At 33.4% G+C, this 13,484-nt stretch overlaps 1 protein-coding gene across 1 annotated transcript; it reads left to right on the forward strand.

Annotated features, from left to right (window-relative positions):
* The first annotated feature begins 1,359 nt into the window (after window positions 1-1,359).
* LOC114175871 (berberine bridge enzyme-like 13) lies at window positions 1,360-3,313 on the forward strand. The gene has a single exon (XM_028060708.1). The coding sequence runs from the start codon at window positions 1,425-1,427 to the stop codon at window positions 3,012-3,014; it is 1,590 nt and encodes a 529-aa protein (XP_027916509.1). The 5' UTR covers window positions 1,360-1,424; the 3' UTR covers window positions 3,015-3,313.
* Window positions 3,314-13,484: the final 10,171 nt, after the last annotated feature.

The raw sequence follows: 13,484 nt of genomic DNA on the forward strand, positions 1-13,484 counted from the left end.
GAAGACCAATTACACCTTATTAACGCGGTAACAATAAAAGGGTTTTTTTTTTATTCAATTCCGATTGGAATTGAACCTCATAAGGATACCGCAACAACATGACATCATGCATTACTGATTTTAATTTGCTAAGAAATGCTTTCAATCATAGGTAGCGGAATAATAAAATTCTTAAATCTTAAAATTAGAGTTCCTAAACAAATTTGCAAAAACATAAATAAAGTTAATTATGATAACTTTTTTATTTTATTTTTATTATGACTTTCTATAATAATGAATAAATCTTTATATTTTATTAAGTCACATTTAAATCTATCCTAATATTTCATATAAGTCATATAATTGTATTAATTCATCATTTAATTTTAACGTGCATATGATCGCATGATGCCTCAAATACATAGACAGACATGTTTGTCTCTTATTCTTTACAACAAAAACATTAACAAACATGTGGGGATTGCACATGACTAAAGGGTTATGCCTCTTCCTTTTATGGGATGAGGTAAAGTCCTCATTCTCAGATTTTTTGTATATGATAATGGGTTTATGTTTTTCAAATCAAAAGAATATGAAAAAGTTTATGTTCCGAATTTCATAATTAAGATTAGAACGTTCACCCCAAATCAATGCCAGCACTCTTCATATATGACGTATGTCTGAGATCAAGTATCCTTCAACAGTATCAGCATTAAAATTATAATTTTTTTTAATTTTTTTTAATTACACTACAAAACAAATAAAACTAACAATAAAATTATCAAAATTATCATAATAATAATAATAACAATAATAATAATTTTATTATTTTTATTATCACAAAAAAGTATGTATATATATAAATATAAATAAAGGAAATTTTTTATGATGTTCATATTTGTTTTTCAAATTTATCTTTTAAATAAATGTATTTCTAAACTAAAATTTTTCTTTTACAAATTTTAGCAGTTTTTTTTTTCTAATTTAACCGTTTTATTCAACATGATTATTTTTTTTTTCTAAAATTTAACTATTCTTTTAAACTAAAATAATTATTTATAATTTAAAAATTATTTAAAAAAACTAAAGGAAACTTAGAAAAATAGGTAAAATTAGTTAAATCTACTTTTAAAATATTATTTATTTTTTTAAAACAAGCTGAATTGTAATTTTACTAGTCATAATAATTAAAAAATATATTTACTAATAAAGGAAATGTATTTGTTAATAAATGTAATGAATAAATATGATAAATAAAATTGTATTTCCATCATCGTACTGAGGAGATGAGGAGATGAAAGGATGAAATATTTGGTTAGATTAATAAAAGGATAGCATAAATTGAATACTATAAGTAATGCTTAACTAAATGAGGCTCAATAGCTCCATTATATATTGAGCATTGGTGACAGAGTTCTTTGCCACAAAACAGAGAACACAAAACCATGGTTTCTCCAATCATACCCTTGTCACTTTTACTCCTCCTTCTACCACTTTCATTGGCTAATTCAGCTTCACTTAAACAAAGTTTTGTCCAATGTCTCAACTTGAATTCAGGCACAAAATATTCACCTGATTCATTAATTTACACCCCAAGCAATCCTTCGTTCACCAGCATCCTTGATACAACCGCACAGAACCTAAGGTGTTTGGTGCCTTCAGCACCAAAACCTGAGTTTATATTCACCCCCGACACTGATTCTCTTGTCCAAGCAGCAGTTATTTGCTCCAAGAAACTTGGGATACACTTCATTGTGCGAAGTGGAGGCCATGACTATGAGGGAATCTCTTATGTTTCTGAAATTGAGAGCCCCTTCATAATAATTGACCTGGTCAAGCTCCGTGGCATCAATGTTGATATCAAAAGCAACACTGCTTGGGTTCAAGCTGGTGCCACAACTGGTGAACTGTACTACAGAATATATGAAAAGAGTTCAGTTCATGGTTTCCCTGCAGGCCTTTGCACAAGCTTAGGCATCGGAGGGCACATTACAGGAGGAGCATATGGAAGCATGATGAGAAAGTATGGCCTTGGGGTGGATAACGTCATAGATGCTAAAATTGTTGATGCCAATGGCAGAATTCTTGACAGGAAAGCCATGGGAGAAGACCTATTTTGGGCAATAAGAGGAGGTGGAGGTGGAAGCTTTGGCATCCTTCTTTGGTGGAAGCTAAAGCTGGTTCCTGTGCCACCAACTGTGACTGTTTTTACAGTTACCAAAAGCCTTGAACAAGGTGCAACCAAGATTCTTCACAGATGGCAGGAAGTGGCTCCTTATATTGATGAAAACCTGTTCATCAGAGTCATCATTCAGCCATCAAGTGCTGCAAATAAGACTCACAGGACTGTCACAACTTCTTACAATGCTCTTTTTCTTGGTGGGGCAAGGACACTGCTCCAAATCATGAAGAAAAGCTTCCCTGAGTTGGATTTGACAAGAAAGGATTGCTTGGAAACTAGCTGGATCCATTCTGTGCTCTATATTGCAGGCTTTCCAAGTGGCACCCCTCCTGAAGTACTGCTCAAAGGAAAGCCAACATTCAAGAACTTCTTCAAGGCCAAATCAGATTTTGTGAGAAAACCAATACCAGAAACGGGTCTTGAAGGGCTGTGGCAAAGGCTTCTGATAGAAGATAGCCCCTTGATGATTTGGAACCCATATGGTGGAAAGATGAGCCAGTTCTCAGAATCTGAAACCCCATTTCCTCACAGAAATGGAACACTGTATAAAATTCAGTATCTGACTTTGTGGCAAGAGGGAGACAAGAATCCTGCAAAGCACGTAGATTGGATTAGGAAGCTTTACAACTACATGGATCCTTATGTTTCTAGCTTCCCAAGGGAAGCATATGTGAATTACAGGGACCTTGATTTGGGAGAAAACACCAAGAACAGCACAACCTATGAAAAGGCACGTTCTTGGGGCTATAGTTATTACAAGAACAACTACGAAAGGTTGGTAAGGATTAAGACTGAAGTGGATCCTCAAAACGTCTTCAGGCATGAGCAGAGTATCCCAACTCGTCGATTCTGATCACAAAAGCCCAAAAATGGGAAAGGCTTTGTGCTGCTACATTCTGTGGTATCCATAAATTTGTGAGAGGGTTAATAACTTACGTGCTAGTTTAGAGAAAGGAGACACAATACAATTATATTAGTTGCTTTGATTTTGGCCAAGTTAAAGTTGTGAGAAACAGATTTGTGTCTTTCTGATCTGTGTATTTCAGTATACTATGTCTGGTGGCTGAAGTGTTGTTTCTCTTGAATGCAAAAATAAATTCTTGGATGAGGAAAACGAATTTTTCTCACCGTGCCAGTTATTTTTGTTTACTATATCGATCAGTATCCAAAATTGTGGCTTCATCATTTCTATATGATCAACTGAATAATCACTTTATCATCTAAAAAGTTTTAAGAAACTGTTCAAATTAAAAGTTGTTCAGCCACTTAAAATAGCGTTTCACTGAATATATGGACTCAAATTTTAAAAGGTAAATATGATAGGAATTAGTGTTTTTATAATTAAGAATAAGATTTACATACATATTTGGTCCTATTTTCATTGTATTTGTTTAATTTGGTCATCATTTTCGTTGTGGGTTCAATTAGGTTCTTATTCTCGTCAAATTGAACAAAATTTGATGAAAATGGGGATCTAATTGAACGCAAAACGAAAATGAGGACCTAATTGAACAAAAATATCAAAAATAGGAACCAAATGTGTATTTAAGCCTAAATATAATCGTTAGAATTTTGAGAGATACATTTTATTTGAGATTGTTATACTATGTCAAAGTTTGTAGATAGTAAGTGTTCTCTCTCAGTAACCATTTATGCAGCCTCCTCCATCTCGTAGTGGGCCACCACAATTTTTGTTAACTTTGATCCTCACAATCTTACTGACATTGTGCCAACACCTACCGATGTCAATGTTGTTTTGGGAAATAGATAAGGTCTACTTGTATAGTTCATTAGTTCTGCCACTTTTTTCTCTTTTACTAATTCTCCTGCCATGTTTTATCTCAAAAATATTTTACATGTTCCCTCCATTAATAAAAATCTTGTTAGTGTTAGTGGATTTGCTTGTGACAACCATGTCTATTTTGAATTTCACCCATTTATTTGTTTTGTCAAGTCACAGGTTGATCAATTTGTTCTTTTCACGGGTTATCTTGGCGTAGATGACTTACATCAGTTTCTTACACTTCCTCTATAGCCGTCTACCGTCTACCAGCTTTACTCATTGTTATTTAATTCAAAGTTCACCAGTCTTAGTCCCTTACGACCTCACCTCCCATAACTTTATACAGTTTATGACACTATAGACTATGTTATCCATCGTCTACTATTTTAAATTTTGTCCTAAAATGATGTAATATTTCATTACTGAATAAAACACATGTTGACTTTGGTGTTGCATGTTGTATGGGTAAATCTCATCAACTTCCCTCTCACTCATCTATGACCTACTGTACTCATCCTCTTCAACTTGTTTATTGTGATCTTTGGAGCCCATCCCATGTTTCATTATCTCTTGGGTACACTTACTATACCTCATTTGTTGATGCTTATAATAGATACACCTAGATATATTTTCTTAAACAAAAATTTGATACGTTAAACATCTTCAAACAATATAAAATCAGTGTTGAACTCCAACTAAACCACAAATGTAAGAGGTTCAAATTGATTAGGGTGGTAAGTTTTCTTCGCACCTTTGGTTGTGCTTGTTATCCTCATACTTGTCCATATAATAATCATAAACTTTAGTTTTGATCCATTGCCTGCACATTTTTAGGTTATTCTCCTTGTCATAAAGGTTACTGTTAGAATTATGGTGCTTGATTTAGTCCCACATCGCTTAGAATAGTGAGATGTGGTTCTCTATTTTACTATATAAGAGACTCTATGTAAAGCTTTAAGATACACCAGAAATACAAATACTTCCTAGTGTAGTCGTGGACGTAGGCATACACATTGTACGCCGAACCACGTTAAATCCTCTGTGTCTATTTTTCTCTCCTTTATTCTTTCCTTTATTGCCTTGTTCCTAACAATTGGTATCAAAAGCCATTTTTCTTAGTATGCTCTGTGGTTGCAGCATTGTCTGATCTTCTACATCAAAAAAGATTTGGTTTCTATTTTTTCTTCTTGGGATCTCAGTTTAGAGAAGTAGCAGGAGCTTTGGTCAAAGGCAGTAGGAGCTTTGGTCAAAGCCGCAGCAAGAGCTTTGGTCAAAAGCCGCAGCAGGAGCTTTGGTCAAAAGCCGCAACATGAGCTTTGGTCAAAGGAAGCAGGAGCTTTGGTCAAAAGCCGCAGCAGGAGCTTTGGTCAAAGGCAGCAGGAGCTTTGGTCAAAAGCAGCAGGAGCTTTCGTCAAAGTAGCAAGAGCAATGGCATTGGAAGAAGGGAAGGTGAGGATTGAGAAGTTTGATGACAGTGACTTCGGGTTCTGGAAGATGCAGATAGAGGACTACCTGTATCAGAAGAAGTTGTATCTACCCTTAACAGGGCAGAAGCCAACTGACATGGAGCAGGCGGAATGTGATTTGTTAGATCGGCAGACACTCGGTGTGATCCGGTTGACATTAGCCAAGAATGTTGCGTTCAACATCATGAACGAGAACACAACCGTAGATTTGATGAAGGCATTGTCAAATATGTATGAGAAGCCATCTGCAGCCAATAAAGTGTATTTGATTCGCAGGCTTGTCAACCTAAAAATGGGTGAAGGTAACTCGATTACTAATCATATTAGTGAATTCAATACAATTATTGCGCAGTTGACATCAGTGCAGATAACATTTGATGATGAGGTGAAAGCATTAATTTTATTATCATCTCTTTCGGAAAGTTGGAGTGCAACTGTTACTGCAGTTAGTAATTCTGCAAGTAATAGTAAGTTGAAGCTTGATAACATCCGTGACTTGATCTTAAGCGAAGATGTTCGCAGGAAAAGTTCAGGGGAATCTTCCAGTTCTAGTTCCGATTCAGCATTGAGTATTGAAACTAGAGGAAGAAGTAGCCAGAAAGGTCGTAATCAAGGCCGAGGCAGATCAAAGTCTAGAGAGAAATCAAAACCAAAATTTCGGAATGATATCACTTGTTGGAATTGTCAGAAAAGGGGTCACTTTACAAATCAATGTAGGGCTCCAAGGAAGAACAACAACAAGAGGCAAGATGATGATCAATCAGCAAATGCAGCAACTGATGAAATTGAAGATGCACTATTATGTAGTCTAGATAGTTCTATTGACTCATGGATTATGGACTCAGGTGCGTCATTTCATACTACACCTTCCTTAGAACTATTATCTAACTATGTTCCAGGAAAGTTTGGGAAGGTCTACCTTGCAGATGAGAAATCTCTTGATATTATAGGAAGAGGTGATATCAATATCAGAACCTCTAATGGAAGTGTGTGGACTTTGAATAATGTCAGACATATTCCTGCCTTAAAGAGAAACTTAATATCTATAGGGCAGTTGGATGATGAAGGTCATTACACCACCTTTGGAGATGGACACTGGAAAGTAATGAAAGGTAACCTTGTTGTTGCTCGTGGAAAGAAGCGAGGATCTCTTTACATGATTGCAGATGAGGATATGATATCAGTTGCAGAAGTTGACAACAATTCCTCTTTGTGGCATCAGAGACTTGGGCATATGAGTGAGAAAGGAATGAAACTCATGGTCTCAAAAGGTAAAATACCTAACTTGAAACATGTTGACGTTGGACCTTGCGAACATTGTATCTTTGGAAAGCAGAAAAGGTTAGCTTCTCCAAAACAAGTAAGTCGTCTAAAGTTGAAAGACTAGCACTAGTGCATACAGATGTTTGGGGGCGAGCTCCAGTGAAATCTCTTGGAGGTTCACAGTATTACGTAACCTTCATTGATGACTCTACAAGAAAGGTATGAGTTTATTTTCTTAAAAATAAATCAGATGTGTTTTCTGTGTTTAAAAGGTGGAAATAGGAGGTTGAGACTCAAACAAGTTTAAAGATTAAATGTTTGAAGTCTGATAATGGTGGAGAATATGACAGTAATCAATTCAAGGAGTTTTGTTCAGAGAATGGGATCAGAATGATCAAGACGGTTCCAGGAACACCAGAACAAAACGGTGTGGCAGAAAGAATGAACAGAACCTTGAATGAAAGAGCAAGATGTATGAGAATCCAGTCAGGATTACCCAAGGTATTTTGGGCAGATGCAATAAGCACAACAGCCTATCTCATAAATAGAGGACCATCAGTTCCTTTAGGCTATCAGTTACCTGAAGAAGTATGGTCTAGAAATGAGGTAAACCTTTCACATCTGAAAGTTTTTGGTTGTGCTTCATATATTTTGTTGAACTCTAATAGTAGAGATAAATTGGACCCTAAGGCAAAGCGATGCTATTTCATTGGCTATGGATTTGACATGTATGACTACAGATTTTGGGATGACCAAAACAAGAAAATTATCAGAAGTAGAAATGTTACTTTTAATGAAAACATGTTCTATAAGGACAGAACTGCAGAATTTGCAAATAAAAAGCCAGAGCAGGTATCATTAGAAGAAATTTCAGAAAGTGATGTATCCAACAGAAGGCAGAATACAGAAGTAGAGCCTGAGTCAGAGCCTGAATCAGAGTTTGGGTCAGAACCTGAACAGATAGTAGAGTTAGTAACTCCTGAATTACCGACTAGAAGGTCTAGCAGAACAATTGTAGCACCATAAAGGTACTCCCCTTCATTGCATTACTTGTTGTTGACTGATGCTGGTGAGCCAGAGCATTTTGCTGAGGCTATGCAGGGAGATGAATCTATTAAGTGGGAGCTAGCAATGGAAGATGAGATAAAGTCTCTTCAGAAGAATAAGACATGGTCTTTAACCAAGCTTCCAGAAGGAAAGAAGGTTTTGCAAAATAGGTGGGTCTATCGGTTAAAAGAAGAACCAGATGGCAGCAAACGATATAAGGCCAGACTCGTAGTGAAAGGGTTCCAACAAAGTCAAGGAATTGACTTCACAGAAATTTTCTCTCATGTTGTCAAGATGACTACCATCAGAGTTATCTTGAGTATAGTAGCTGCAGAAAATCTTCATCTGGAGCAGTTAGATGTGAAAACTGCATTCCTACATGGAGATCTTGAGGAAGAAATCTTTATGGCACAACCAAAAGGTTTTGAAGTACAAGGCAAAGAGAATCTTGTATGCAAGCTTCATAAAAGTTTGTATGGGTTGAAACAAGCACTGCGACAATGGTATAAGAAGTTTAATGAGTTTATGAGAAACTCAGGATTTCACAGATGTGAAGAAGATCATTGTTGTTACGTGAAGAAATATGTTGATAGTTATATCATTCTTGCCTTGCATGTTGATGACATGTTGATTGCTGGTGCTAATATGGCAAAAATTGACAGGTTGAAGAAACAATTGTCTGGAAATTTTGAAATGAAGGATCTTGGTTCAGCCAAACAAATTCTTGGTATGAGAATTTCCAGGGATAGATCTAAAGGTATTCTAAATTTATCTCAGGAAAAATATATTGAAAAATTGCTTAGCAGATTCAATGTTGGAAATGCTAAAACCAGGAATACACCTTTGGGAACTCACTTAAAGTTCTCAAAAAGGCAATCTTCTCAGACAGAGGAAGAAGAAAATCACATGTCTAAAGTGCCATATGCATCTGCAGTAGGGAGCTTGATGTATGCTATGGTTTGCACCAGACCTGATATAGCACATGCAGTGGGAGTTGTGAGCAGGTTTTTATCCAATCCCGGAAAGGAGCATTGGGAAAGCGTGAAGTGGATATTGAGATATTTGAAGGGCACTTCAAAGATGCATTTGTCCTTTAAAAGAAGTAATCTCACTTTACAGGGGTTTTCTGATGCAGATTTGGGAGATGATTTGGATGGTAGAAAGAGCACAACAGGTTATATTTTTACGTTGGGTGGCACAACTATCAGTTGGAAGTCCAAACTTCAAGGAAGAGTCTCCCTTTCAACCACTGAAGCTGAATATATAGCTATCTCAGAAGCAGCAAAAGAGATGATATGGTTGAAGAATCTTCTAAAAGAATTAGGAAAAGGGCAAGATGAACCTTCATTGTTCAGTGACAGTCAAAGTGCCATTTGTCTTGCTAAAAATCCAATTCTTCACTCCAAATGCAAACACATTGAATTGAAGTATCATTTTATCAGAAACTTGATAAATGATGGAGATTTGATTTTGTTGAAGATTCCAGGTGCAGAGAATCCAGCTGATATGTTGACTAAGACTGTCACAACAACTAAGTTGAGGCTTTGCATTGCCTCAACTGGCCTTCGAGAAAATTGATGATGAAGGCACTACACTAGGTGGTAATGTAAATCAAACCCCAAGTGGGAGAATTGTTAGAATTATGGTGCTTGATTTAGTCCCACATCGCTTAGAATAGTGAGATGTGGTTCTCTATTTTACTATATAAGAGACTCTATGTAAAGCTTTAAGATACACCAGAAATACAAATACTTCCTAGTGTAGTCGTGGACGTAGGCATACACATTGTACGCCGAACCACGTTAAATTCTCTATGTCTATTTTTCTCTCCTTTATTCTTTCCTTTATTGCCTTGTTCCTAACAATTACAAATGCATTGCTACCAATGGTCAACTTTTTATTTCCAAGGATGTTATATTTGATGAACATACTTTTCCTATTGCCTTTTTAGGACCTATTATTTCTCTACCATTATCCCACTCTTATGTTCTTCACCCATTCAGTACGCTACACATAAGTCACCATCTATTTTACCACCTCCGGAGTCATTCCTTGTTGTCTATTCCCCTCATCCATGTACTATTAGCTCCTCCACTGTCACTATTGTCCCACTTCTCCCTATTCCTCCTCCTCTTCCCTCCAATACTTCATCATGTGATTCCATGCAAACTAGATCTGGCATAATTAAAGCTCGTGTCTATCCATCTCTTCCTCACATTGGCGTTGCGTGTCACATAGGTTCACTTCCTGCAACTTGGACAGAGAAATCGGAGCTTGGAGTAAGTTCTTGCCTTTTGAAGTTGGCTTCTTGCATGATTGTTTTGTGGTTTGTGTTACATTGACCCTCCTTTGTTCTCTGCAGATTGAATTCCTATTCTTGAAAACCTAGGTTTGGTTTGTTCCAAATCGAAGAGAGTAGCTCGAGTTCCAATCGTTTCGCATCCGGTAAGCCAATTTGTAATGTGTTTCTTTCTTTCTTTGTTATTGATTTGTTATCGTTTCGCATCCAGTTCATTGTATTCCATTCCACATTACATATGAATTTTTTTCGTATGTAATATACAAAATATATATTTTGGTCCTGCGAATTTTTTTTCGTATATAAATTACATACGAAATATTTCGTATGTAAGTCATCGAGAATGACATACAGAATAATTCATATGTAATTTACATACAGATGCTAATATTTACGAAAAAAATCCATATGTAAAGTTACATACCGATTTTCTTTTTCGTATATAAGTTTACCGATGCTTGGTTTACGTATGGATTTGTTTTCATATGTAAGTAGATAATATCTAATTACATACAAATGTTATACATTACATACACATTTTTTTCATAGCAAAAATTAGTTTTTTTTAGTAGGTACTCTAAGTTGAAAGGTATACAATTGTAATTTATTTCTAAATTTTTGATATTAAAAAAACAAGAATACATTATTTTTATATTGAATATTTGATAATATCATTTTTCTTTGCCAAGATTTTTTATTTTTTTTAATAAAAATTAATTAATTAATGTTGAAATAATAAGAAAGTGGGTACCTAATGGGTATGAGTGCATACTCATTACCCATTAATGATGAGGATGAAATAAAAATAGAAGAATGCTAACTATGCCCTAAAGACACGGGTTAAGGTATAATTAATGATCTTTGATTTTACCATTTTTACATTGAAAACTGAAATAATTAATTTCATTAATTAAAATAATTTAAATTTATATAAAAGATTTTATGAATACAAGAAGGTCCTTTAGAATTTCTAAACAATATCTCTTACACAAAATAAACACTTTGGAATTTTTAAGCCCGCTCCTAAAATGTAAGAAAAAATGTATCTCTCTGACACTTAGAGTCTCTTAGTGGAAATTTAAAAAGTTTAAAAGGTATCGTTTTTAATTTTTACAAAAAAACAACTCTTTAAAATTTATAATCTTTCTCAATTTCTTCTATGACTAAAATATTGCATTTTCATGTGAAAATTTTTTCCCTTTCTTCATAATATTTTTTGTCACTCCTTCAAATTAATTTTTTTTACGTTTAATTATATTATCATTTTTAGCAATATTAAAATATAGTTATTTTATTATTTAATTATTTTTTAAATTTGTATAGGTGTGCATAAAATAAATTATTAACTATAGTTGTATATCACTTATGGGCATTTTTGTCTTTTAAATAAAGTAAACTTGCATTTATGATGATTAGGAAAATTCATTTAATATTGTAATTAATTATGCACTTCTGAAAATTTAAAGTATATTAATTATCCATAACTAGTGTCCTTAGGCCACTTGTTAACAAGACCCGTAAAAATATTATACCCGTTAAGTATGAGCATAAGAATGAGAATAATTTTTTTTTTCTTTGAAGATGAATATTGGACAATGAACTCGCCCTGCATCGAAATATAATTTGTTTATGAAAACAAAAAAGAGCAATAAAATCTATAAACAATTTACAATACCCAAAGAATTAAATGTAGAAACATAATAATAATGTACTTGCTCTTAGATGGGATCATGACCCCTTTGTTTAACCAACCTATCGATTACTTTTTCCTAAAATTCAATATTTTTAACAAATTAAAATATTGTGGGTATTGCCCAGTTAAACTTATAGTTCCACCTTTGGTAACATGGTTGGATTGCTAACTTCTTCTTTTCATTAGGGACGGGTCTTTTCTTCCTCTTCCCTCGACAAAGGGGTAGGGCATACAGGGGGCTCGATCGAAGAGAGTCAATGGTGACTCGCCAAGAAAGATTTTAGAAGTGCTACCTGACTACAGTCGGTTGATGTTATAAAGTCCTCTATTATGAAATGGTTCTCGACAGCATGTGAATCTCCTCGCTTAAAGTGACGGCGTTTATTTCATTTATATATAAAATATTAAAATTTTCATGACGTCATTAGATATATTCAATTAAATCACTTTAATAAACTGGCTAGTAAAATATGACACTCCTAACACATTTAATTATTTATCATGTATATGACCTAAATTGCTAACGAATATTGGCATCTACTTATTAATGTTACAACAAAAAAAATATTTTTTTTTTCTTTTGGGATAAATATGTTTTTGGTCTCATAACTCAGTTAAAATTTGAATTAGTCTCTTTTCAAGACTTTGACCAAATATAATTCTTCAATTCTAGAAATATGTGAATTTAATTATTTAACCAAATTTTGGCAAGTTTATTTGATGTTTTAATCGTTCTTTATGATAGTATTTCAATTAACAATGAAGTAAAAATGTGTTAAACATGATAAACAACTCACATACAATCATGAAATGTATTCGAAATATTAAATAAACTTAATAAAATTTGATCAAAATAACTAAATCCACTTATATACACGGACAAATACATATTTAAACTTATTCTTTTTTTATTCAAATTCGATTGGTGTTGAACCTCATAGAGACAACGCTCATGCATTTATATTTTAATTAATTTGCAATTCAATGCTTCCAATTAAGGGAAAATTGAATTCATGTAACAGTTGCACTAATTTTCTAATTTAATCTATACACGCAAACCAATAAAAAAATATTGATGTGCAATTAACGCATTTAGTTTCATAATATAGTGCATCCAAAATTTTCAATTAGGATAACAAGAAATTGTTTTACCAATCAAGGTTATTCAATATACACTTCAAAAAGCAATTGATTTTCAATTCACGTACGTGACAAAAAGCTTTCAATTAATTAAAAGAAATGCAGTGGTTAAAAACATAATTTCATCATAGAGCGCGAAAACATAAAATTTCTACATCTTTTAATTTTGTAAATAAATTTGGAGAAAAACATAAATCAAGTTAGTTACAGTAAGTGTTTTTATTTTATTTTATTTTTATTATAATTTTTCATAATAATTAACAAATTTTAATATTTTATTAAATCATATTTAGATTCATAATAATATTAAATTAATTCGTCCTGTAATTTTAAAATAAATATTTATGTTGAATTAAAATATAATGAAATGTACGAATCACTTTGATTAGAAAAATATATTACTCATGATATTAAAAAGATATACTTGCTAATAAATGTAATGAATAAAGACGGTACACAATATTTTATAATAGTAATATAGTCTTAGTTAATTTTGTATTTAGATAAAAGGTAAAATAAAATTAAAAGATAACTAGGGATAATATTAAATAGATGTAAAAAAAATTAGAAAAATAATACTATAAATTTCATTCAATGGTCAGTTATACTAAATTACTTCAAAAAATAAAAGA

Source organism: Vigna unguiculata, chromosome 3, assembly GCF_004118075.2.
Source record: "Vigna unguiculata cultivar IT97K-499-35 chromosome 3, ASM411807v1, whole genome shotgun sequence".
NCBI lineage: Eukaryota > Viridiplantae > Streptophyta > Magnoliopsida > Fabales > Fabaceae > Vigna > Vigna unguiculata.